At 41.6% G+C, this 26,089-nt stretch overlaps 3 protein-coding genes across 3 annotated transcripts; all 3 read right to left on the reverse strand.

Annotated features, from left to right (window-relative positions):
* Positions 1-1,259: 1,259 nt before the first annotated feature.
* nucb1 (nucleobindin 1) lies at positions 1,260-5,990 on the reverse strand. The gene is made up of 13 exons (XM_079367151.1): positions 5,902-5,990; positions 4,857-4,983; positions 4,658-4,765; positions 4,439-4,571; positions 3,707-3,807; positions 3,369-3,554; positions 3,181-3,271; positions 3,035-3,093; positions 2,847-2,939; positions 2,646-2,735; positions 1,974-2,144; positions 1,753-1,870; positions 1,260-1,661 (listed from the first exon to the last, which is right to left on the reverse strand). The coding sequence occupies exons 1-13, from the start codon at positions 5,904-5,906 to the stop codon at positions 1,567-1,569; spliced, it is 1,377 nt and encodes a 458-aa protein (XP_079223277.1). The 5' UTR covers positions 5,907-5,990; the 3' UTR covers positions 1,260-1,566.
* A 584-nt stretch (positions 5,991-6,574) lies between these two features.
* Positions 6,575-8,888, reverse strand: ccndx (cyclin Dx). Its single transcript, XM_079366679.1, has 4 exons — positions 8,432-8,888; positions 8,125-8,340; positions 7,031-7,357; positions 6,575-6,819 (listed from the first exon to the last, which is right to left on the reverse strand). Exons 1-4 carry the CDS (start codon positions 8,684-8,686, stop codon positions 6,670-6,672), a joined length of 948 nt encoding a protein of 315 aa, XP_079222805.1. The 5' UTR covers positions 8,687-8,888; the 3' UTR covers positions 6,575-6,669.
* A 4,873-nt stretch (positions 8,889-13,761) lies between these two features.
* Positions 13,762-24,743, reverse strand: tbc1d17 (TBC1 domain family, member 17). The gene is made up of 17 exons (XM_079366464.1): positions 24,634-24,743; positions 23,268-23,363; positions 23,099-23,176; positions 22,892-23,003; positions 22,330-22,513; positions 22,113-22,224; positions 21,745-21,915; positions 21,531-21,656; positions 21,320-21,423; positions 20,617-20,711; positions 20,379-20,495; positions 19,546-19,646; positions 16,361-16,460; positions 16,005-16,102; positions 15,296-15,412; positions 15,080-15,166; positions 13,762-14,506 (listed from the first exon to the last, which is right to left on the reverse strand). Exons 1-17 carry the CDS (start codon positions 24,658-24,660, stop codon positions 14,342-14,344), a joined length of 1,890 nt encoding a protein of 629 aa, XP_079222590.1. The 5' UTR covers positions 24,661-24,743; the 3' UTR covers positions 13,762-14,341.
* Positions 24,744-26,089: the final 1,346 nt, after the last annotated feature.

Here is a 26,089-nt window from a genome sequence, read left to right on the forward strand (position 1 = left end):
GCAGCGAAATTCAGACGCTGCAACACACCCAACAGCCAGGACACACCCCAAGGTGCATAAAGGTGCGAGGGCCTGTTTATCACCACTTGCTGCTCAAATGTTTTATCTTTTCTATTGTGGAAGTAGGCGTTAATACATTTATTATTTTGAATAAAATTTAATTTTTAAATCATATCGCTTAATTTTTTATGAGATGCTGTGAATGATTTCAGATATTTGAAAACAAGCAACTTTCACCTACCTCTTTCCCGATTCAAGCCTTTCCGTTTTGTTTGAACTCTGGAGACTCTATGTGAAAGAAAGGATGAATTACAGGTCCAGGATGCGTCCTAAAGATGTCTCTATTTGGCTGACTTGGGAGCAGTGAGTGACACGACACAGCTGCAGGGTCACCAGGAGAGGAGGGTCCGTGAGGGGTCACGACAGGTCAGCGGGTCAGAGGAATGCTGATAGGAATGCTCCGAGTGTCAGCTCGGGGAGCATCATGTCAGCGGGACAACAGAGATCAGCAGCAGGTCCCCAGAGGGCTGTGAGAGTGGACACCAGGGAGAGAGTCCGCGGGAGCAAACGGAGGAAGAGGAGGAGCAGGAACGTACGCCGGCTCTACATCAATGTGACGCTCTACTTCTGACGTGATCTTTGTCAATATGTTTATACTCAACTGTTGTTTCAACCTTTTAACAACACACAGGAAAGAGAGCAAAATGATTCAATGAGTTTAAACGTTAACGCTCCGAGATCACATTATAAAGTCAAATTGTGTCTTTAGAGTAATGAGTGAAGAAAACGGGTTACTTGTCCTGATTCAACCTTAACGCAGGTTGTATCTAGAGACCGTTGTCATTGTCATAAAGGTACAACACAACTACTATACTACAACAGATATGACATCTTTATGGAAGGACTACAATCTTAATGAGACCTTCAACTGTTAACATTTACAAAAAGGTTAGAGCATGCACGTCACTTCCTCCTCCGTTCCTATTTTTTATTTTTTTTTCACAAAAGGATTTTTCGACAGTTTTGTGGACGATTTTTAAAGGTGCCAGTGTGCTAACCATACTCTTTCTTTCACATCGGGAAATAAAGCTCGCAGCATCTGACATAAAAACGTAATTCATCAGTGGAAGGAATAAACTGGACCAAGTGTTCAGGGTTTGAAGAACGATGAGGCGGGCTGAATTTTGTGTAAGTTTTCCTTTTTGGGAAAAAAACCCCAAAAACTACAGAGGTAAGTATTATGAGGTCAGGACTTCAGGTTTAGTGGTTTCCAATTATGACTTTATTGAGATGTTAATGATTTCACACTGAAATACTCTGCGGAAATGAAGATTTCCCTGAAACTGTCGATTTCTGGGAATACCTGTAAATGATATCCACATCTTCTGTCTTTAATCTGATGAAAACACAGTATAATATGTCATGATTCATGAGCCACGTCTGTCTGAGTTTATACATCCAGTTCACATAGTCGAGTCAGTAGGAGCCATCTGGACATCTGTGTCAGTGCAATAGGTGTGTGTGTGTGTGTGTGTGTGTGTGTTCAGGCTGTTGGAGCGTGCTGCACTAAGTGTGTATGGGCAGATTCTGTGGAGGCTCTGCTGGCAGGTTATTTTGGACTTCTGCTTCGGGTGCAGCTGGGACTTTTTCCCCTGCGAGTTCTAGAAGAAAAAAAAAGGTTCATTTACCAAAAAAAAAAACGAACAAACGACGATGACATGAGCGCATGTGTCACTTGTCAGAGACGTTCACCTTTATCCTCCTCTTTATTCGTATCTGGTTTGAAGAGAAGCGCTCCGTTAGGACCTGCGGGAGGCGCCGCTTCCGCTGCCTGCTGATCCTTCTGCCTCTGCGACATCTCTAACACCGCCTGAAATATGACGCGTCACATCTCAATCGTCAAGAACATCTCAAACAAAAACACATCAATGTTTGAATTTATGCCGGGGGGGGGGGGGGGGGGGGTCACTCACCTGCTGGTACTCCTTCTTCTGGGCCTCCAGGGCTTTCCCTCTCTCCTTCAGCAGTTCCTGCTCCTGACGCAGAGTCTCCTCCCGCCTTTTAAGCTCCTCCTCTTTATCCCTCAGCTCCACCTCAAAGCGTTGGAGCTCCTCCTCTGTGTATGCCGGCTTGCTTTCCAGTGTCTACAGAGGCAGCGGGTGAATGAATGGAATGACTGAAATCTACAGGATTATAAAAACACCTACTAAAGTGGAGGGCTTTTTGATTGGTCCACTATCCTCTATCTATCTTGCTTGATATTTAACCCTTATGTTGCGACCTTCTTTCTCCAGGTGGACAATGAGCTGTTTTATGGAGGTGTAGAGGTGGCGTCACGAGATTTGTGCACACACCAAACCAGTTAAGCACGTCTTATATCACACCCAGATGATGATCACATTGATCCTTCCAAAGCCTTCAAACATATCTTTGCTTTAGCATTCACATGTGAAGTATCCAGAAACTGAAGCAAGGAGGAGAGTAAAAAAGATTTTCTCCTGAGCTGACGTAAGAGCACTGGACGGTTAGCGTTAGCGTTAGCTCCGCAGTGTTATTATTTTTGTCGGCATGTTGAAAGAACAGTTTGGGTTTCTTGACTATGAGCGTCCGGTCTCAAACCCCCCCCCCCCCTTTACGCTCTTTACCTCCCACTCTTTGGGATTATTGAACTCCTTCTTCTCTGTGGATTTGAGGAACTCCTCCAAGCTGACGAGGCGGTCTCGATTCGCGTCCACCTGTCAACACAGAAACAACACGAGCTGCGATCAGCGGAAAGAAAAAAGCTTCAGACTGCCTCCCTTCTGACAATGAAGACGGAAGCGGCAGGGTTGAAAAGAATCTCTTACGTTCTTCATGACATGCTCCCTCATCCTCAGCCTTTCCTCCTCCATCTCCATCATGTCGTCTTCCTCGTTCTTGGGGTCGTAGACCTTCTCCAGCTTGGCGGGGGGGGGACAGACGTTAGAAGCCGTTAATGTCCGTCACCGCATTTTAAACCCAGAACAAGTCAGAGCTGCACTGTACAGTACCCTACCTCTTTAGTGAAGAGAGCCTCCAACTCCTGCTCATCTAAAACACCATCTTCATTCGTATCTAAAAAGCAGAGAACATGTAAAGAGTTGTATTCAGATGCCTATGTAATCCTTGTGATGTTAAAAGGAAAAAAGAGCTGTCACCGACCATGCAGTTTAAAAAAGGTTTTAGGGTTGAACTCCTGAGGATCCAGTCCATCGGTTTCCTCCCAAACCTCCCGCAGCTGATTGACACTACCCTGAGAGTGTGTGGCAGAAAGGAAACGTGAATGATGATTTGCAGGAGAACTTCCTTGCCCCCCGCCCCACCGCAAATGAAAACCTATGTGTGCGCACCGGAGCGTTGACTTTTGGATGCTGGCTGTGTTTCTCCTTGAGTTCCTGCAGTCTCTTCTCCTCCTTCTCCCTCTTCTCCTGGTCCAGACCCTTCAGGTACTCCCGCCTCTCGTGCTCTTTCAGCATCTCGTAGCGTTTGAACTCCTCGTGCCTCTCAGCATCGTAGTTCTCCAAGTCTTTGGTGGCCTAGCCAACAAACAAATCTGTATCATCAAAGCTGGTTTTTTTTGTTTTTTTTAACAATTGGTATTTGTAACGTGCTTGATCAAATCTGATGTTAAAATCTGGACAGAATACACTGTCTATAAGAGCGTTTTGATTTCTCATGATAGACTCACTGTTGAAATGAGCAGCTCCAGGTCTTTGGCTTCAAAGTTTTGGTTGTGATGATCCAGATGTTCAAACTGCTTCAGCAGCGAGGCGTGGTCCATCTGCAGAGCTTGAAAGCGAACGCGTGAAATGTCAAACATGTGCCACGTGTCCCCTGTGATGATCTGAACGGAGTCAACATTTTTCTCTCAACATTCCCTTTATATATGTCTATTTTAGACAAAATAGTGCTTCGGGAAACGATTCGTTTAGTTACGTTCATTCACACAAAACTACAGAAACAAAACAAAAACATTTACAGATATACAAATATAAAAACACATCAGACATTTCATGTCATTATACTGTATATATTTACACACACGTTAGAAAGACTTCTTCAGATGGTGACTGCAATGTGTGTTTCAAAAAAACATCTAAAATAAATCATTAAAATATGAACTGGGAAAAAAACCCAACATTATCAAAGTTTTATTTTCTGTACTTTTTATATTTTTTAGCTCGAGTATGTTGGATCAAATTTAGTATCTGATATTTAGTTAAAACATTATTAAGGTAACATCAGCATTTTTCAACAGGTGAGTTTTGATATAGTAAACACAAGATAATAAATTATTCAGCTACTGTCTTGTAGAACATCCTCCCCTCTCTACAGAAGCATTAATCAATCCACCAAAGAGATTTCATTTGAATTCATACAGTGCATCTATAGAGGTAAAAATGTGACCGAGCTGACTCACTCTGAATGTTGGTGCTGTCCAGTTTGGCCTTGAGCAGCATCCTGAGGCGAGAAACCTCCTGCCGCTTCAGCTCATCCAGGCGAGTCCGGACATGGTGACTGACCAGATCCAGCTCCTTGCTGAGACGACCATTCTGACAGAGAACACAAGGCATCATAAAAGGTTAACCAGCAAGCTTTAGTTTTAGTGAGAACACAGAGTAACATGTTTGACACTGACCTTGATGTCCTCTGTGTTTGCTGTTTGCAGTTTCTCTCTGAAGTGAGGGTCTGTCTCCAAAACCTCGATCACCTCTCTGAGATACCTGTCATAGTACAGACCGGTGTCCTACAGGCACACGTTAGAGAGAGGGGAGGTTATACAAACCAAGCTGCATCTGAAGTGAATCTTTGATTTTAAACACAGGAAATGACATTACCCCATGCTCCTCCTGCACCTCCTCTTTAGCTTCCTCTTGGCCTACATTGCGATCTATAGGCACCGACCGGACCCCAACACAGATGACGGATAGAAGCAGCAGCCAGCAAGGTTTTAGGTTCATCCTCCTGCAAAATAGACAACAATGACTAATTAGTTATTAAATCTGTATGTAAAACTGAACAGATTGGCAAAATTAATTAAAGGCTGATGGCTAAAACGGAAAGAATTATTTGAGACAGTTTTGTAGTTTTCTCAGTCCTCCTGGTTCGATGCGTTACTCCACATCAGAATTATATTTTTTATCAGTCACAAATTGTAGTTTACTTTGACTATCTGTTATTTATTATACCACGTGTTCTTCTAATACTGCATTGGTCATATTTAAGATACAACACAACGAAATCAGTAAAACAATGTCCATTATTATTCATCAATACATTCATAAATAGGCCTGCACAGAGAGCTGATCATTGTCAGCTGACTGTACAGGTTTAACTAGTCTGGACATTTTCATACACGTACACGTTTGTTGTCATCTTTCTGTTAATGAGAAAAAAAACCATACCGACTTTAAAAGGAGTTCAGTGTAGATGATCTTTATTGGGTTTAATTAACAAGCTATATACATTTTAAGAAGGCAGAGTAGTCGGGTTATTGTATATCTGTATTTAAATAAAAGTTAGTAAAATACTAACTTGAACGATACTGTTTGTCCGTAGCTGTTGAGCTAACTAGCTTAAAAAAAGACAACACGGATGCGGAGGCGGATCCAGGAACCTTTATGAAGGTGAGATCACCCGTGGTAGAATTCAACCCATCATTTCATTTAAAAAAAGAAACTTCAAATCTGTCTTATAAATAAATGTGACATTTACTGTCAACATCACAGGATCACGTTTATCTTCTCATGTTACCGTCATCTCTTACAAGGATGACAATCTTTTACATTATCTCTCTTTTCTTCCTATGAACATGTTCCGATATTTAAAACACTTTCAACATGTGTGTCGACACACTATAACATTAAAAAGCTCGTCTCTTACCACATATATATTATAAGATCCTCCGCGCACGATCTGTGTTTGCGTCGGTTAAAAATGACGTCATGAGATACAGCCCCCTGTCCAACATGCTCCCTTCATGGACTATCGGAAAAATGGATATATTTCTATTGCAATCAAAATAAATAAAGGATATAAACAAATAAAGAAGACTAAATAAATAATAATAATGAAAGGAAAATCTGGCATGATATTTTGAAGTTCAAATCATAAAAATGTGCACGTGTCAACTCCCTAATAGCCAATAATTTTCCAGAATCAGGGAAGGAAATCGTTCTGCAGCTTAAAATTACAAGCTAACTTTAAGGTATCATCTAAAAATAAATAACAGACCAAGTACATACAAACGTTTAAAACGTTTTAATTGCTTTGAAAAATATATTTTTTGTGTTTCATATCATTAAAGAAATACAAAGACATGGCAAAATGAAATAAATTAACATGTTAAGAGCCAACAATTGTGCGGGATCATAAATTAAAAAGAATAAATATAATGCATCAAAAACACCTAGGCCTATAATAAATTTAATAAAAATAGATAAAATATGGCACATGGAAAACACATAAAGGTCAAAAGTTCATCATGAATAAATTAAAATGATAAATTAACATTACTGGATAAAAACATTTCTATAATATAAAAACATGTCAGAGCATTTTGAGGTCATAATAGATTTACATCAGTTTGACTGATGAACTTGAGAGCTTTTTAATTGATTCCCACTCTCAATATAATAGTTGGTTGAGTGTTTAGAAATCAATTTCTCTCATGTCAGTGGGTGTTCCAGGCCTTTCAGTCTCCACCTCTTCATCTTTCTCCATCGGGCCCTGCTGAAGCCCACTCCTCAGCCGTTGTCTGAGAGCATACTCGATCATCTCACTGTAGCACTGCAGCACTGCCTGGAATGGAAGACGGAGACATTAAAGCTTTTTGACACACTGTTTCTGCTTTTTGCATGACTAACAAACAAACCGGTCCCTCAAAACACAGGTATTCTAAATCTGTTTGCATAGAATAAAAATAAAAAATCTATTCAAAACCCGACAAAAATCCTAAATCTAATCAAATTAAACCAAATCAAGAGGTTTTAAAAGGTTCATGTCTACTCACCAGGTCAGTCTGACAGAGCTCTGCAAGTGCTTCGCCCATAGCAGCCAGCTGAGCTTGGCTTTTGTTGCCCAGACCTCGCAGGGCACAGTTCAGTGAGGCTGCAGCAACAAGTGATGGAGGGGCATCCAAAAAGCGGGAGTCACAGGCACACATAGCAGCCAGGGTGTCGCTGTGCCGCCGCAGCGTGGAGATCAGCTCCCCCTCAGACTCACTGCTATCTCCGACTCCTCTCTCCTTCACTGAGGTGAGAAAATGTGGGAGGAAGTCCTGAGGTGTCACTGCTGCTGTGTCCCAGCGGAGGGTGGCGAGGATGACACGTTCCATTTCCTACAGGAGGAAAAACAGGTGTGGTTAGGTGAATGATTTTGTAATGATCCAACAAAAATGCATGATGTTAATATGCAGAAAATGTGGTGTGACTGGACACAGTGGGGATTTAATCATTTGATGACGTATTGATAAAAAGCTCAAACCTGATTTCTGCTTTGAAGTCATCTAAAATGGTCTCTCATTCTCGCTGTCATTGACTTTTCTATCTACTCCAATTTCAAATTTAGAATTGGAAGAAGGCACCAATATTGAATAGAAAAATATTTTGAAAATGAGATAGGCCTATCTGCAGATTTAAGAGTGGGGAAATGGATGAACGGAAACTTTATTTTTTATTTATTGAATGTTTCAATCTGTATCGAAAAATCCCTGAGATGTCTCAGGTTCCAGCTTCTCATTCTGATTCTACTTCTGATTGATATTCATCATCTAATGAATTCCTTTGATACACAAACCTAAATGTTTAAAAATGTAATGGATGTGATAAGGCATCACAATAATCAAAAGAGAATTATTGTTTTTTTCATTTTTAATTAAGCTAATTTGTTATTAGCTGTATGATAACAAGTTTATTCTACTTTTAAAATTGAGGTTTCAACTGAGTTTGCAAGCTTACAATTAAATCTCCTTAAAAGTAAGTTTAAATGTCTGGATGATATGAGGTAGCAGTAACTGGGAAGGATCACAGAAAGTCAAGAAACCACTCAATTACTGCCCTGACTTTAAGGTCAAAAACAGTCCAGCTTGTTATGTGTCTGACTCACCCGCAAGTTGGAAGGCTGGAAGCTGTATTCAGCCGCAGCACAGAGCGTGTCGGTGGTCACATTGTCACACTCTGTGAGTTTAGAGGAGATGAGGATGCAGCCGGCAGCAAGGCAGTAGGGTGAGACAGGTATGGAGAGAGAGTTAGACAGGAACCTGTCCAGCAAAGAGACAGACAAGGGGAAGACGGCCTCGTCACAGCTGCACTCACAGCACACCTGAAGAGAGGAAACAAGAGGAGAGACATCAGTTGCAGAGGTGACTAAACTCAGACAAAGAGAAAGTGAAGTATAATAATGTGTTTCATACCTCCAGGGCCCATTTAGCAACCTCCTCCCGACACTCTGGGTCCCTCTGGATGATGCTGATGTAAAGGGTGGAAGGCATGTACCTCTCCTCTACATGCAGCAGCCTCTGGATCACACGGTGCCCCGACACGATGGGGTCCCAGGCGGCCCGCAGCTGAGCCGAACCCCTGATTTGGAGCTGGTTCTGTGCCTCAATTTGGTTCTGATCATCCTCCACCTCCTCACACCACAGAGACATATTTTCACTTTGGTCCATTTGCAAAGCTTCCTGGGTAAAATCTGAACTTGCTTACTTCCAAATGAAAAAAAAGAAAGATTGTGTCCCTGTGTCAGCTGAGGAAGCTGGGAGAATTCTGCAGATCCTCTTTTTGGAAATAGTGTTTGACCTCCTGTGGTTTTTGGCTGAATATCAGTCCTCCACATCGGTCTCAGAGTTTTATACCAACAGGGTGGAGAAAAAGGGGGGAGTGGCATCACAGGGGGAAGGGGGGGGGGAAGCCTGCAGAAAGAGAGACGGGGACCCTCCTGAGTGACATAAAATAATAAGAAGACAACAATAAGAGTGCAACAATTGCTCCAACAGGTGGGGAGAGGGAGAGGGAATCAGAGCGAGGGGGGCAGACAAGTGAGGGAGTGGCCCGCAGGGACGATGCAACAGCTTGAGTTCGACAGTGAAAGAGAGAAGGGAGGAAAAAGAAAAGGGTGTGAGGGGTGAGGGGAGAGAAAAGGTCACATCCAGACTCTGACAATGGGAATGGATTACAAAAGGATGAGTGTTTGTTTACAACGCGAGCACCAGAGAGGAGATGTCACACTCTGGATGGATGTTATAAATATCCCCACGCATACATGTGATCTTCACTCATTTTAAACCATCATATATTCAGTAACTTGGTAAACAATTTTGACATGTAATTATCACTAAGACTTGTTTACTTGTATTGTTGTTGATCTTTTAATGTTGAAAAATGTTCAAATCTTTTCACCGGCAAAATCCAATCAAGAGTAGTCTCACAAGATTGTTGAGTTGGACAGGCTTTAAACAAATACACATTTCAGTAATAATGCACTGGTGTTTTCTTTAGGTGAGTAGGATGTTGTTTGACCTCACAAGGCAAAATATTCAAATAAGAAAAAGTCTGCAAAGGAAATAGAGGTAAAATATGGGAACCATTGCATCACTTCTGTAAACAGTTTAAAGCTCCTGTGAGGTATGCTGATTTGACATCTTTTCACTTTACTTATGTTAAGCCCCGCCCCTGTTTCAGAAAATTTCAGGCTAACACAAAAATTAACATTAAACAATAAATTGAGTTTAGATACTGAGCTTCATATCCTTGTAAGGATTATTAAATATATTTTCATCAAAGTTTTGGTTGTGCCCCACTATACATACATATAGAGTTTTTTTTTCATTGTCAAAGCAACCTGTGCCCCCCCCCCCCCCCCCCCCCCTCCTCGAGAGCCTGTGGCAATCTGCCGCTCGTGTTTAAAGAGCAGTGAAGCCAACGTGGAGGGCCGGTGGGCTGGGCGAGGTATGTGCAACAGACAGTGGAGCTGGCCAGGTCAATGAGCCGTATTGTCTCCCTTTACAAATCAGTGTCAGACAGCAGCCCCTGGCCTTCTGCCTGTTGCTGGCCCCTCACACACACACACTGAGCGTAGACACACTTTTCACACGCTCTCCAGGGACTCCTCTGCCGGTCACAATGGGGTCGCACTCAGCAGTGAGAGACAACACAGATTGTATTTGACAGTCATTACAGGTGGCTCTTCACACATTACGGCTTCAGTGGCAGCTCATGTTTCTAATGGGAGTTAAATGGACGAGCACACGGACACCATGGCTGATGCTGAGCATCAATTATTCATCCTCTATTCAACATACAGCCAGGGCTCAGAGTACAGCCGAGGATTTAAACCTTTTTAAGACAAAATTAAGAAACTTAACTTCAATCAGTGAATGATATTTAAGCAGAACATGCAAACTGTTTCCGTAGGTCATCAATAAACCATTGAAGTTATGTCTCTTTATCTCAAACAAACATCCTTTATTGTTTTTGGTCCTTTTATATTTCACATTGGTGGAAGAAGGAATCCACAGTTTTTTTTCAAAGTAGGTACTGCATCGAAGGACTTCCTAAGTAAACATTGAGTATGAGCTATAGTTACTGAAAATGGAACCAAAAAGGTATTTAGTACCATCGTATATGACATCTCTTTTTATTATGACATGTAAATAAAGATGGGCTGTTACAAAAGAGAGGTGTTCTTTAACAAAAAGAAGTTAAACATACAGAAAATCAAGTCAAATAAAGAAACTAAATGTCTTGTCTTTGGTCCAGTCTCTGGTGACAGTCTTTGATAAACAGAACAGCAGCTCTTGCGCCATATGGACTCTCTTTCTAATGCATAGTTGAAATTCCTTATTTTGTACAACAGATTGGTGTTTTGAATCTGACACAAAAACTGTTAGCCCTAAGAATCCATCTGTAGCCTGTACTATGTAATTGCCAATTAAAGGGCCACTTAAATACATATAAGTTTTCTTGATGGTTGACATCTCAATGTTTGTTTAGAGCCTTTTTATCCCCCTGGAACTGCTCCACATTTTAAAGGGTTACAGTCTGGGATTCACACAGACTTGTTTCGAAAATGTACCACAGACAACTGTTGGATAAGAACCTTAAATCCACTTAATGTATAAAAATAAAATAAAAAAAAGTTTCCTTTTCCTTTTGTACTTCACAGCTAAATAAATAGTTTAAAATCCTCATGAATGAATCAGATTCATTTTGAAGAAACTGAATACAGAGCGTTCTAAAAAATAAATATTTTGAATTGGATGTATTGTTGAAGATTTGTATAGTAGTGAAACTTAACACAATCCTTTACATCTATCTATAAAATGTACATTTGTATAATGCAACATACAATAAAAGAAGCTATAAATGTAATTCTAAAGCGTCAGATATTAAAGCTCCTTTGAGTAATATTTTGCTCCCACAGTGGATAAAGCACTACTTCTCCTCTGATCTTGTCTTGTATGTGTGTAAGTCATGTTTTATGTTTTTAAAATCTCATCCTGCCGACTTTTGAAAGTTAATAATATCATTCACTGTTGACTTTGCTGTGAAAAAATGTATGAGCCATAACTAAGCTCAGACATCATCGTGTCTTTGTACATTCATATTGATTCTGTAATATTGGTATCCCAGTCTGTCAATTCCCTTGCGTTTCTGTGTTCTGTTGTGAGTCACAGGGGCATAAATATCTTAGCTTGAACAGACTGAACACTGTTGTTGTCTGCTTCTGCAGAGTGCTATAATTCACTTTGTCTGACACCTACCCCGCGGCAGTGATTACAGGTATTACAAATAATTAGAAATATCAACATTCTCGCTTGCAGTCTGCTTTTTTTTGGGGGGGGGGGGGCTCACTGATTGGCACTATCACTATCAGTTTCATAACCGGTCGAAACTCCTCAAGGGAGTTTTAAGTGAAGCTTTAAATGCAGCCTTTTAACATGTAGCGGGTATTTTCACAGTGTGTATTAATTATTTAAGTTCATTTAATGATCTGATCATTTCTATTTCTTCTGGTACTCAAAAACAAACCAGAGGCTTAAATCTCCTTATCTGAGTCATCTGACATAATGACAAGATAAAGAGAGTGTAATCCTCCACTATGCAGTCGATTGTAGCATTAGTGAAAGAATATGAGGTTTAAAGCTGTCGACAAGGACCTCGCTTATGGAACAGGCTTTGAGAGGGGCTGAAAGCAGATTGAGTTTGAATGAGGGACGGAGTGACTTTGGCTCTGGGGGTCAGGTTGGGGTGGATGGAGAGGGAGATGTAAAGGGGCGTGTTCGGAGAAACACAGTGACAGATCGTCGGCCTGTTTAAGCAGCCTACTCAATTCATACGTTCCAGCTGTATTCAAACAACATGGATCGAGGGGGACAGAGACGGCGACGGGACAGAAAGAGAAGAGTGCAGCAGGTCCTGAGAAGGAGGTGTGTCTCCCCCGCCCCTCATTTTCCAGCTCATTTCCCGGGACAGTGGAGAACAGAGGTCCTATTTTCCACACAGCCATTCACCTCACACAGACACCTGCTGGCGGGAGGAAGGGGGGAAGGGGGGAGGCCAAAGTTTAACCAGTTCACAAGTTAGGACACCACATCACATAAACAAACACTTGTTACATTTAACACAATTACAGGGTTTTTTTGTGATCACAAAATTCACTTTATCACAATATCTTTCCTACTCTTGTGTGTGTTTGACTAAAGAAGGGTGAAAATGATACCTTTGCTTTTCCTCAGATCTTATTTGAATGACTTAACTGTAACCAAACCCCATTTATCATCCACAGTCAAAGTAAACATGACATAATGTAGCTGAAGCACATGAAGACAGAAGTCCATGTAAAGAATCCTGACATGTTCAGCGTACAACACACTGGAAAAGTAAAGCTTTGTTAAGAATCTTCCATTATGACCATATTTACATAAACAATGACAAGAAGGGAATAATTGTTTGGAGGGATGAATTATAGATGAATAGATTTTTTTTAACATCTTTAAAAGACAACATAACATCAGATGTCTTAAGTATAGATTTAAAGAAACACTTAGTTAGACTTTTGGGATTTACATGATTTTCTGTTTCTGTTGCATCATTTTGTATTGATGGAGTTTTGTGCTGCTTCGCACTGCTGTTTTCAAACATCAAAAACACAAAACTCCTGAATATTTCTTTACATTTCTTTGATGAGATGCACCTGTGAAACCGCCTAATTTTTCTTCAGCCTCTGCATGAAGTGGGCAAGATTTAATGCAGAAGCGTTGCAGTGAAAAGTCAGAAGAGTTCACTGTGAGTGAAGGGGGGGGGGGGGGGTCGACAGAATCTCCTCCACTCTCTCGTCACTGTGCAAACACCAAATAACACAACAGTGATAGAAAGGAATAGACTCGGTGTCAGCCTCACTTTATGGCTTGCTTCCTGAGACCCCCCTAAAAAAAATACAAACAAGGGGCGGGCTCTCCTGAAACTTCAAGAAATTGTGGAGTGCATTTGTGACCACAGCTTATGTTGCCATGTTACCGTTTCAGTCAGACTGATTCAAGTAGTTGAATTCCTTTTTTTAACTGCTGACTTGTGAGTCTCCAAATATTTTTGACCATTATTGAGGAGTTTTCCAACATTTTGTTTAGTTATCAGTGGGGCAACTTCACTTTTTAAAACGAGGCAGATGACGGTTTATGTACTGTATCAAAACCCGACTGAGAAAGACAGATGAGAAAAAATGAATTTGACAAACTCTTCTTCATTAAGATTCAGCCTTTTATTATGTAATAATGAGGGGATGATCACATTAAAGACATAATACAGGTAATTACAAGGCTTAGAATGTAATCACGCCACTTGTGAAATCTATAAGGCATGCAAAAAGTTTGCATAGAGCTGGAATGGCATCATACAGTACTAACAAGGAGAGTTATTCCTTCATTTTCTTCCCTTTGCAGGTTAAGTGGCGCGGGTGGGGGGGGGGGTCATCTCAACCAAAGTACGGCGTAACAAAATGACAGGCAGCTATGATTAAATAATGTGAGAGAAGGTAAAACAGCAGCATGAACAGGAGGACGGAGGGGGAGAAAGAATGGCAGCAGAGACACGTCAACACAGATGACAACATAATGAAAGAGCACTGCAAGCACTCAGCAACATTCATGGGTACATTTAAAGAAAAGAAAAGAAAAAGCCTCAACGCCCCCTGCTGTTGACAAACAGTAAGAACGGTTTTCAACACGGTCACTTTCTGACTTCATCATATGAGTTGATACGTGTACAGTCTTCATATATAAATACTTTCCAAACGTTTGTGTCGCTTCACCAGCCGCCCCGCTCCTTTAAGGATAGGTGGGGACGCGCGCTGAGCTACACGAAGCAGCGCATGCTTCCGATTGGCTGCTGAGGTGGCCCGTTGTCTCGCTGGCCTGAGAGACGGGACTGTCCTCCTCAGAGCTGGACGGGACGTAGAGACCCAGAACCTGCTGCACCTTTAGGGGAAGCTCCTGGGGAGGAGAGGAGAAGTTCAACGAACCCTGCGGTCATATTCATGCAACAAACAGGAGTCATTTGAAGAACTTGCTGAATCATATTTCCACAGTTGGGTTTTTTTCCTGTATACATTTCCTGTTTTTCTTGACAAATAAAATACATCTAGCATGCTCCTAAAACGCCAGCGTTGATCAAACGTTTAGAAACATTTACAGACCAACATGTACAATGACAAAAAAAAATAAATACAGCAGGAGCAGGTTACAGTTACCTTTCTGCCAGTTGTCTCTGTTTTAGGCCACCTTTTAAAGCTACCATAACAACACAATTCATGTTTTTTTTAAATAGCAATGATAAGTGGCACTGTCACTGGCGCTGCACTGGCCTGAGTGCTCAACCAAACAACCACTTCTGCAACACTCAGTAAAGTAGGAGCTGAGAGGCTTTCTGTAAGAAGCTACAGTGACAGGAAAAAAAAAAAAAAAAAAAGAGAGAAAGGAGCGAGATACTCTGATTGTTCTGAAAACATCTCAAACCAACTGAGACACTCTGTTACTCTATGTTGGGTCTTTCTGGGCTTACTGTACCTTGCATTGAATCAGCTGGAGGTAAATGGCCTCGGCTCCCACCAGAACAGTTTGCAGGTCCAACCTCATCGTCAACTCGTTAATGTGCTGAGGAGATTTCACAGACCATGTGTGTGAGGTTATGGATCAAGTGCATCAACGCAACCCTTTAAAATACACTGACAAAGTGTTCATAACAAATATATATTCAGAGACCAAGTGTAACGCAGAACGCACCTTCAGAATGGTGTTAAAGTCGTGGTCAGAGCCAATCAGCTCTCCTCTCTGGGACTGCAGGATGGAACAGGCGATCAGCAGGTGGAAGTTGTCACATGGGAGTCGACTCCAGAGGACCTGAGAAGATATGAAAAAAAAAAAAACTAAGATGCTTCAAGGGTTATTTTACACTTACATAATACAGGATAGGCTCGTCTCTTGCTGTTTTACCCAGTTTATATTTCTGTTGGAAGTTTAGAGCTTCTAGCTGGGATTGAACACAACAAACTAACTTTACTGACTGACAAGTAAAAGCAGTGGAAGAGCATCACGCTGCAAGATGAAAGGGATATTTTTGTCGATGTCAGTCTGGTGGCTATGAAGAGAGCGATGACGCTCACAATGTTTTCTTGCCATCAAAAACGATCTGACCTTATTAAAAGGTCTTATTCTCTAGCTTTCATTGACGGAATGTGTTCATACAGATTTTACAACAGTGTCAAAAACAGCCTTGTGTTGGATGTACTTTCTCTTTATAATCCTTTGGACCATAACAAGCTTTAACAAGCACTCCTGATTAACGTCCAATATAACGTCTTGACAAAGTATGAAGCTTAACACCATGAAGGTGGAAGGAATAGAGCTAGCCTGAATGTCCTGCAGATGTCGTCTGGGCATAGTATCATACTGTTCCTATATGTGAAGCTGCAGCTCTCTCTCTCTCTCTCACCTCCCACAAGGTGAGGATGTCCTCGAAGGAAAACTCTCTCTTGAACCAGATGAGCAGCCAGCGGAAACAGAAGCAAAGGGAGCCACTGTCCTGAGAGTCTGGTGGACAAAGGAAGCATGAGTCATATCCAAAGTTATATCCCATACACCTCGAGCAAACTCTCCATATCCTGGAGTTTCAGTAAATCACTTGAAATGTTTCTATACATACTGTATCTAACAGATTCTAATGTTTAGCCTGGAGGTCACATTCTGTTTGATTCGCCTATTTTTATTGCACACAGTATGGCCTGGGGTCTCGTCGGGTTTTTATTTTGAGCCGATCCAGCCTGACAGGACCGGCTTGAGCTGACTCACCCAGGAAGTCGTACAGCTCGGGGTCCAGAGCCTTCAGCAGGAGAGTGAGCTGAAGGAGCTGCTGCTTCATGGCCTCCTGAGACTCCTCGAAGTTCTGGTGCTGCAGAGACAAAAGGAGATTTGGATTTGTGTTGAAATATCAATTTAATTCTGAAAAATCTTCTTAGACACAAATTGTAATTTATTTAAATAAAAGGTTAAATAAAGGTTACATTTAAAAAGAAACCCAAAAGAATTTAATTCTGAAAAATCTTCTTAGACAGAAATTGTAATTTCTTTAAATAAATGGTTAAATAAAGGTTGCATTTTTTTAAAAAAAGAAAAATTAATTCTGAAAAATCTTCTTAGATCGAAATTTTAATTTCTTTAAATAAAAGGTTAGATAAGGTTACATTTAAAAAAAAAAAATAATTTAATTCTGAAAAATCTTCTTAGACCGAAATTTTAGTTTTTTAAATAAAAGGTTAAATAAAGGTTACATTTAAAAAAACAAAACAACAAGAGGATGAATAGAAAAGTTACACCATGCACAAACAACAGGACCTGGTGTAGGTCATGCAGTTACTTTAAAGAGGACACCTGTCTGAATGAAACTGTGCTGTCTGTGCAGTGCTTGGGTCAGAATAGAACATGAAGAGAGAGAGAGACAGACAGACATTTGCTTTACTGTGAGTTTGTGTTGATTACATTAAACTCTGTGTTATTATTAAGAACGAATGTAAACAACACATGAAAAAAGAGTAGAAGAAGAAATTAAGCTGCTGAACTCCATGGAATGTTATTTTTCAAAGGACTGATTCCATTCTAAGTGTCTTTGATGAGTCATCAGGTCGTTGTATGAGGCAACAGCTTTCTAGACAGTCAGTTGAATTGGAACCTTTCAGCAAGCGGCAGCATTAAGAGAGATAACTCAACGATCACCTCAGATCAACATATCTGTTCATCAGAGACAATTTACAAACAACAGCAGCATTTCTTTGTGACTTAAACAACCAGCCTAAGAAAATGCAGCGACCAAACTACCCAAGAAAGAACAACAACACCTTCAGACAGCAGGGTTATGGTCAACACTCGGAGCTCGAAAGACTTCATCAAGATGTGAAAAACCTCACTGATCTCCTGGGGAGAGAGAGACAACAGTGCTGTAAGGAGAGGAACGAAAAACTCCTGATCAGCCAAGAGTTGGAGGAGACAAAGCAACATCTGGCAAAGCAGAAAGCCCTCAAGGAAATGTACATAAACCGGGGGAAAGACACCAGGAGAGAGCTCGAGAGGCTGGAAAAGTACAGCAACGAAGAGACCCTCTCTGCGTTTCAGATCGCCCAGAAAGTGAACGACACCACCAGGCAGAGGAAGAAGAAAGATCTTCACGTCGACTACGAGGAGCTCAAGGTGGCATACGTAGTTTGCAACGACAAGTTCACAAAAGAGCTCCAGAGTGAGAAGGAGAAAAATAAGCTCCTTCAAGAAGAACTGGACAGCAGCAAAGTTTCACACCATGAGCTCAAGGTCAGGTACGAAGCCGACATGCTCGCTGCCAAGCAGTTGGTGGAGACGCTTCAGTGCAAGAATGAGCAGCAAGGTCAGGCTCACGCAGAAAGAGTGTCCCGAGACCAGCAGGTGATCTCCACCTTGGAAGCTGAACTGGAGGTCCTCGGTCAGAAGGCGAGAGAAGAGATTGCTGTCCTGCAACAGGCTGCTTTTGAGTCAGAGAAGATGAACTTTACTGAGCTTGAGGGCCTAAAAACTCAGCTCAGTGATCAGAAAGTCATCAAGGAGCAGTTTGAGGAGCTACAAGTGGCTTATAAAACCAGCCAGGACAAGTTTACTGCTGAGCTCCAGAAGGAAAAGGACAACAGCAAGCTTCTCCAAGAACAACTGGAGGAGTTTAGAGCGTCCAGCAAAGAGCACAGCCCAATATACCAAACTGATGTACTGGTTCTGACACAGCAGGCTGAGAGCCATCAGAAAGAATTTGAAGCCGAAACACAGTCTCTTTGTAACACCGTGGCAGGCAATCAGCTTTCAACTGAGAATTTGAACACTGAAAAGGTCGTCCTCCATCAAAATATGGAAGAAAATATCAGGACCCTGCAGCAGATCAGCATGGAGAGGGAGAGCATCCAGTGTGAAGAGGTGGAGGAGCTGGAAACCCAGATTCAGCTCCTGAGCTCACAAAACAAGGAGCTCTCAAGTGAACTTGAGGCTCATCTGGAGGATCGCACGCTTCCAACAAGAAAGAGAGCAAGCTGTGAGGAGAAGCAAGGCGAATCTTCATGCATGGAAGAGACTCTCCCCCAAGTCACTGAAGAAGCTCCAGGAAATTCAGGACCTGTGGGACCTACAGAAACTTCAGGAGTGGCAGAAACTGCAGAGGCTACTGAAGCTGTGGAAACAATGCAGCCTCAAGAGCCAGAGCAGAAGAAGCCCTGTTTGAAGCGAGTCAGGCACTTCCTGGGACTGAGAAAACCTGAGAGTTGGAAGAAAAAGAAAGAACCTTCTTCCCTCTCCCCTCGACAATAACCCCCTCTCCCCCCGACAATACCCCCCTGACCCCACGACAATACCCCCCCCCCCCCAAAAAAAGGAAACCTTTTTCATTGCTAACATTTTGATTTACCATAATAATTCAAAATGTCAGCTTTGATAAGGTTCATGAAAAAAACATGACATAAAACATCTTGTAGTCATGTCAGAGGGCAGCACTGTGGCCTCACAGGGAGAACCTACCGACCAGTGGGAACTCTCTGTGTGGACTTTGTTTGCTCTCTCTAACCCTTTGTAGGTTTTTTCCTCCGGGACGCTCCGGTTTTCCTACCACATATCCAAAAACATTCATCATCGATTGAGTTGGCTACTCTTCAATCTTCATGAAAAAAATAAAAATAAAAAAAATAAAAAAATAAAAAAATTCCCTTTAAAGGAAGTTGTGTGTTGTGGCGTTTAAGTTGTTGGACAGAAAAGTTACAGAACCCTTTTGTTATATGTCAGCTTTGATATTCTGATAATTTTCTAACTCTTCCTGAAGCATCTCTAAAAAGTGTCCTTGTGCTTTGATGGTGCATAATCATAATATGATTGCCCTCAGCACAGACAGACAGACAGACAGACAGACAGACAGACAGACAGACAGACAGACAGACAGACAGACAGACAGACAGACAGACAGAGATATGTGTACTCACCACCAGCTCCATGAAGCCTGTCAGACACCAGAAGGACTCCACCTCATTCTGGGTGACGAAGAGGAGAGGAGAGAGGAGATCGCTCATCCCCTGGACATAACCTGAACCCAGGCATCAGTAGAAACTCAGATCATCTTAATTAAAGCATCACGACAAATCAGGTAAACGTCAAACAAACTAAAGACACTATCAAGTTCAACCCAGAGTATGGCTGAAGTGTCGAAAGGTTAAACTTTAAAACAGGAGGGACACTTTTACAGGTGAAGTTGTTTTTAATGTTTCTTTGTGTTTCCAGTTTCTCCCCAGTCAAACGAGACTGCACAGCAAGTTCCTCATAACCACAATAAGAATTTCATGATTGCAATGAAACTAGACTTACTTACTTATAAGGAACGTTTAATTCAAAAAGTGAGAAATGATCTGAAAAGTGTCCTTGGTGGCTCTAAATGACGCAGGTTGAGCTGCCTGGTTTCAAACAGAGAGCCGTCGGCTGACAGGAAAAGACGGCTGTCTTCTTAACGTTAAGGTCAAAGTATTAATGTTACAGCATCATTTGTGTTGGTTGATGGATGAATGGTCAATAATTGATATCCTTCATGGAACCCAAACACAACTATTATTATCGTGCATGAAAACTCAACTGTGTGTTGTTTTGTGAGCACAGTCAATCCTTCCTCACAGACGCATCTGTTAAGATCGATATTCTGAGTATAACCCTCGTCTGGTTACTTTGCTTTTCTGTCACTATTAGGGATTGTTATCGTCACGTAACACCGCTCAGAGCATCGTGTGACTCCTTGTCGTTTGTGGTGTCCGTTCACTGAGCTACGTACCGAGATCAAAGTTGTACATGCAGTACGTCATCAGCACGTCGTGAAGCAGGGTCAGCCCCGGGTTGTCGTTCCCGGAGAAGAACGTGTTGTTTCTGTCCGTCCTGCTGACGTCTCGCTCTGTGGCAACACAACACAACACGGGCACTTAATGAACGCGTGTCGGAACACTTTGTCACAGGTAAGCTGGCTGACGTCACAGGACAGAGATCTGTTCGTCTGACAAGACTGCATCACTGACCAATCAGGCTTCTGTATCCTCGGAGGAGGGAGTTCCTCATCTCCTGCTCTTCACTCACCGACTTCCACTGCACCTTCATCCTGAAGTACTCGTCCCTGCAGACACACGCACACACAGGTTGATAAAGAACTACAGGAAGAGAAAACACTACTTTATTGTATCCCGTCTGTGAGTTCAATGTTGGACTAAAAGGAATTAACTGGTTAGCTTAGACTGCAAATTGGGAGAAACAGCTCAGCATAGCTCAGTCCAACGAAAACAAAACTGACCTGACTGCAGATCTCAAATACCCCAATTCAATCTTCAAACTCTGCAATGGAAGCTTCCCATTGATGCCACTGCTTTACACTCATATTTGTGCACATCATGATTACAGTTTTGGGAAATGCTTCTGTTCCCTGTTAAACAGACCTTTTATGAAAGCTAGGCTGAGGCTGTTGTGTTTTTAAATCTCAGATCCATGTGACCGTCGTTTCCTTTGCACCGCGCTCGACACAAAGAAATGACACAGTAGGTTGAACCTGTGTCCTTCTCGTGGATTGATTTAAACAGAAAAAGTTCAATCGGGGATCTCTCGTATCTGCTCGCGAAGGATTCTTTTGACAGGGTCAAAGGTTGGATTATTATTGATCCATTTGTGCAAACACTGTGCTTCTGGATGCATGTGTTAGACTTTTTTTTCTTGCTCGTCGGGGTCACAAACGTTTTGAGCCGCAGGATGTCCTCTCTCTCCTTCATGGTGCTGTTCCACGGATAAAAGCCCAGCAGGAACTTCCACGCCTCCTTCCTCAGGTTCGGCGTGATGCCCTGCATGGGACAAGAAGGATGTTTTAACATGACCGTCCGGTAGATAGAGAGAAGTGTGTCTTCAACATATTCAGCATGAATGGACATATAATTATGTTCTGTCTCACCCCTCTGAACACAATTTCTTTGATCCTCTCTGGGTTCTTCACTCGCCCCTCTGGGTCCAAAAACTCCTCCCAGGTATCCAGAGGTTGTCCCCTGGTTACACGCGGTCTGGGGCCGAGCTCGACCCCCTTCAGAATAAGACACAAAATGGACCCATGAGCAACTAATTCATTCTCTAAACATGATATGGTTCCACATGATGTAATTCCTTCGTACGCATGTGATGAGTTCGAAGCCTGGCTCGTCATCGGACTGGGGGGGGAAACTGGAATTCTGAGAGGTACGAGAGTGGTTTGGGGAATCTGGAGGTCGAAGGGCAGCCTTGAAGAAGTTGGTGACTTTTGAGAATCCGCCAAATGTGGTGGCGTACGGGTCGTGGATAAATCTCTACTCAGGCGATCAAAGAAAGGACACAGAAGAGATAGAGAATCACAAAAAAAAAGTGACAGAGTTTATCTGCTCCTACATTGTTTGTTTTCATCGTGTCCGATTTTTTTTTTTTGCTGCAATGTGACAGAAATCACTATATGTTCCAATATAGGCGCTTGGTGATCAATAGTTTAAATGGCTTTCAGGCAAATTACCAAAACAAGATCTGAGCCTCCGTCGTCGAGGAGCTGCAGTTTGTCGAAGGACTGAGAGAGAGCGCCTGGGTCTTGAGGATAGGCCAGAAAGAGCCGCCCGTCAACTGGAGACCTGTCGATGACGACAATAAAAAAAAGAAAGAAAAAAAAGTGTGATGTGTGACTGAGAAAACAAGGCGTTAAAAAAAACTGCTTACATCAGGACAACCATTCTTACTGGTCCAGGGTGATGTAGTGCTGCAGCGCCCTAAACAGCTCCCTGGTTCCTCCTCTGTGGAAATGCAGCGGGGGCAGCGGGTGCCCCCCTCGACTAGTCAGCACCAGGAAGTTTCGACCCAACGAGAAGCGAGCTCTTCGGAGGGAGTACAACTCTGAGAGCGGCAGCGAGAACGACCACTGACCTGCACGGGAAACACGAAGGAAAGACAAAAAAAACATTTGCTGCTTATTTTTTAATATTGAGTCATCGGTTCAGTCATTTTCAAAGCAGCAACGTAAAAACACATTCTGATACCAGTTGAATTTCTGCTGGTCATTGTAACTAGCAGGTTTTGTGATGGTTGTACAAAAGTAATTTTAAGACGTCATTTAAGGATTTTGGAAATAATGATGAGCTCTTCTTTCCCCGCAGCTCTCTGACATTGACTGTACACAATCAATGATCATTTATGTCAATAACTAGCACATTAGATGGTTATGTAAAGAATCTTTAACACGCGCCCTCGCTTTGACTTTCTTATTATAACTGTGAGAGAAAGTGACAGAAGAGGAAACTGCACCTGAGTCTCTGACCGGGACTTGCTCCCGATCTTTCTTCACCGTGCTGATAACAGCCCAATCAGGTTCATACCCCGGGTCAAAGTTTGTATCCTCCTCCCCTCCTTCTCCATCCTGACAATAACAAATGATTTGAAAGGAGATTACATTAAAAACAGACAGGAGAAAATAAACACTCTTACAGTTTTCATATGAAGGTGATCTCTGACCTTTTTGGTGTAGAGGACAGCGGGGGCGTTGCGACCCTCATCCTCCAGTGGGCTCCACTCTAAAGCAGGCACTCCAACCTAAAGCAAAACAAGGTCATTGACTCTTCTCTTTTTTTTTTTTTCAATCTTTGTGTGTGTGAACAACTTGGATAAACACAGACTTGCTCACCCGCTCCACAATGCGGATGAATCCTGGGATGGTGTTTTCATGATTACTCCTCTTAGCATTTGTGTGGAGGTAGACCCCCTCCTTCTCGAATATCAGCTGAGGGATACAAAAAAAACATTCATTATTATAATTGAAATACATCTGAATGTTAAGGCTGCGTTTATATTGATTACTCTAAAATGTAAAATAAGTGTGTGGTAATAATCAATTTAATTCCACGCATTGTTAGGATAAGCAAAGTGTTACTGTACCCTTTAAAGAAAAGACACACATCCTGAAATGTGTGAAAGGAAATGGAACATAAACCGCCAACATAAAATTAAAGGACACACATAATGAAAAATCCACTTATGTGTTTTTGAACATTTATTTGGATAACCTCAGCGTCTATCAACCCACAAAATTTTAAATAAATCCATCCAGTCCTTTGTTAGTGGTCTGCTTAAGTTTCAAAATTTCTCAGTTTGTGACATCACAAGTTGGATTCCGGTAAGAAAATATCCTCCCTTCACCTGGTATGTCCACTCAAGGACTCCACCTCCAGCCTAGAGTAAAACTTTTGCGCAGGTCTACCATTGTTATTGTCTCTACAGAGAAGTGACGTCTACTGGGAAAACTCAGGGGGGCTGCATTTAATGAGACACACACACACGCACACACACACACACACACACACGCACACACACACACGCACACACACACACACACGCACACACACACACACACACACACACACACACACACACACACACACCCCAAAACGAAGCGTTCTGACAGACCTGGTTTATATGCTATCACAAACCTCCTCTGGTGCTTCATTCATGTTATATTTGGACCAAAGCACAGCAGACGTTTCATTTAGAGCACAGGGGACCGCTTGAAAAGGTGGAAAAGGGGTATAATATGTGTCCTTTAAGGATTGTCCTAAAGATGCCCATCTAAAGCTGACCCTGAGCTGAAACAGTTGATGACTTTACAGTCTGCTGGTTCCTGACAGCCCAGGGTCACATGATAGTTGTGGCTGCCTCGTCAGATCAAAACACACGGAGAAACTTTAGATAGATTTTAATATTACGAAATAAAAACCGACTGACTTCCTTCTAAGACACATTTTCAGGTTCATCCTGTTTCTCATCCGCGAGCTAACAACAAAATCCGACACCCTTTTCAGATGACAACACTCAATACTGTAGTGTTACTGCTTCAGTCATGTAAAACGTTAATGAGCGCTAGCTTAAAGACAGCTAACATTGACGGAAAAGTCGGATATTTCCAGATGTAATCTCACAGTTTGCAGTGAGGGTAGTTGAGTAGAAGAAATCGTTTCGAAACGAACACTTTATAATTCTTAAAACCATGAAAATACCTTGTAATCTTCAACGTTTTGCTCCATTCTTCTCTCACCTCTGGCTCGACTCGTTTTCCAAAATAAAAGTTACGTCACATTTCCTGACTAAGGAAAACCCCGCCCCCAAAGAGACGTCATGTCAACAGTTGGAATGTGGGGCCACCAGACTGGTTTATTGTTAATTTTAAAAGAAACACTTTTTTAACAAAACAGAAATATGGCGTGTCGGAAGTTAAACCCCATTTTAGGTCAGTTCTTCCTTTTATTTTCCCTTTTAGCAACTTCAATTTATTTTGAAATTTTTTAAAAGGATGTTCAAATCATACGTTCAAATCACTACAATGTGGAACTTGACTCATTTGTTTGACTGGAGTTCTTAATACTGACCACTAGAGGACAATACACACTGATGATTTTAAATATCTAGGGTCGTTGTAGAAATTACAGAACCAGGAAACTATTATCACGTTAACCAAAATAATAATTTTGAAAACCTGTGTAATTATACTGTCTAATAAATACTTATTTCTTAAGTTACATTTTCAAAATGTTGTAATACTTAAAAAGTGCAGAGAATTAGGCTACTTACTATTATGAGTATTTAACAATCAACTAAATTAGCAGGTCGTTAGGGCTGCTCATGTATGAAAAAAAGAAAAATCTTGTATTTTCGGTGACGTACACGTGCATGTGGACGAGGCGGGTACGAGCCCGCCCATTGATATCGGTCACGTGTACAACGTGCGTTCGATTGGAAGTCTGTAAACAGGTGACGTCAGTGTTAAGTTGGCAACAATGAAGTAGCAACGAAACGGAAACCAAAGACCTGGTAAAGTGAAATGTACGCAGATAAAATCCAGGCATTTATTAGTAAGGAATAATTATGGAAACGTCAAATAATCGCTTTACCACTTCAAAAAACAAAAACAAACCAGAGATGTTCTTAATTTTATTATTATTGTTTGCTCATTCATCTTATAAGAAATACTTAGATATTTTTGTATATAGGAAAAAAAACGTTCATTACATGCACTATACAGTAAACAGCGTGTTTGATACATATCTTTCAGTAAAATATGTAAAGGTCAAAACATTGCATGATAACGTTCATTGGAAAATGATTGTTCATTTACATTGGCCTTTACACGTTTTAACAGTTCTTATAGACATGTTTACAGACTCATTCCATCAAGATATCGGTTTGATCACCTGACTGATAAAGAAAATTTGGGTATTCTTATTTGCTCAAAATACTCCTTAATCAGCCACATATTTACAATAAACTTTAGTGAAGTTATTGAGACACAAAACACAAATACATTTTTAATAACATTAGATAGGCACCTACTAAAACCAAATCAACAAGTTCACCTGAATATCGCTTCGGGCAAAAAAGGGTTTATCGATGATAAATTGTCACACATTTTTCTAAGATACAATTCATTTATTGACTTCGAGCTTTGCGCTGAGATTG

Source organism: Symphodus melops (assembly GCF_947650265.1).
Source record: "Symphodus melops genome assembly, chromosome: 17".
NCBI classification, from domain to species: Eukaryota; Metazoa; Chordata; class Actinopteri; order Labriformes; family Labridae; genus Symphodus; species Symphodus melops.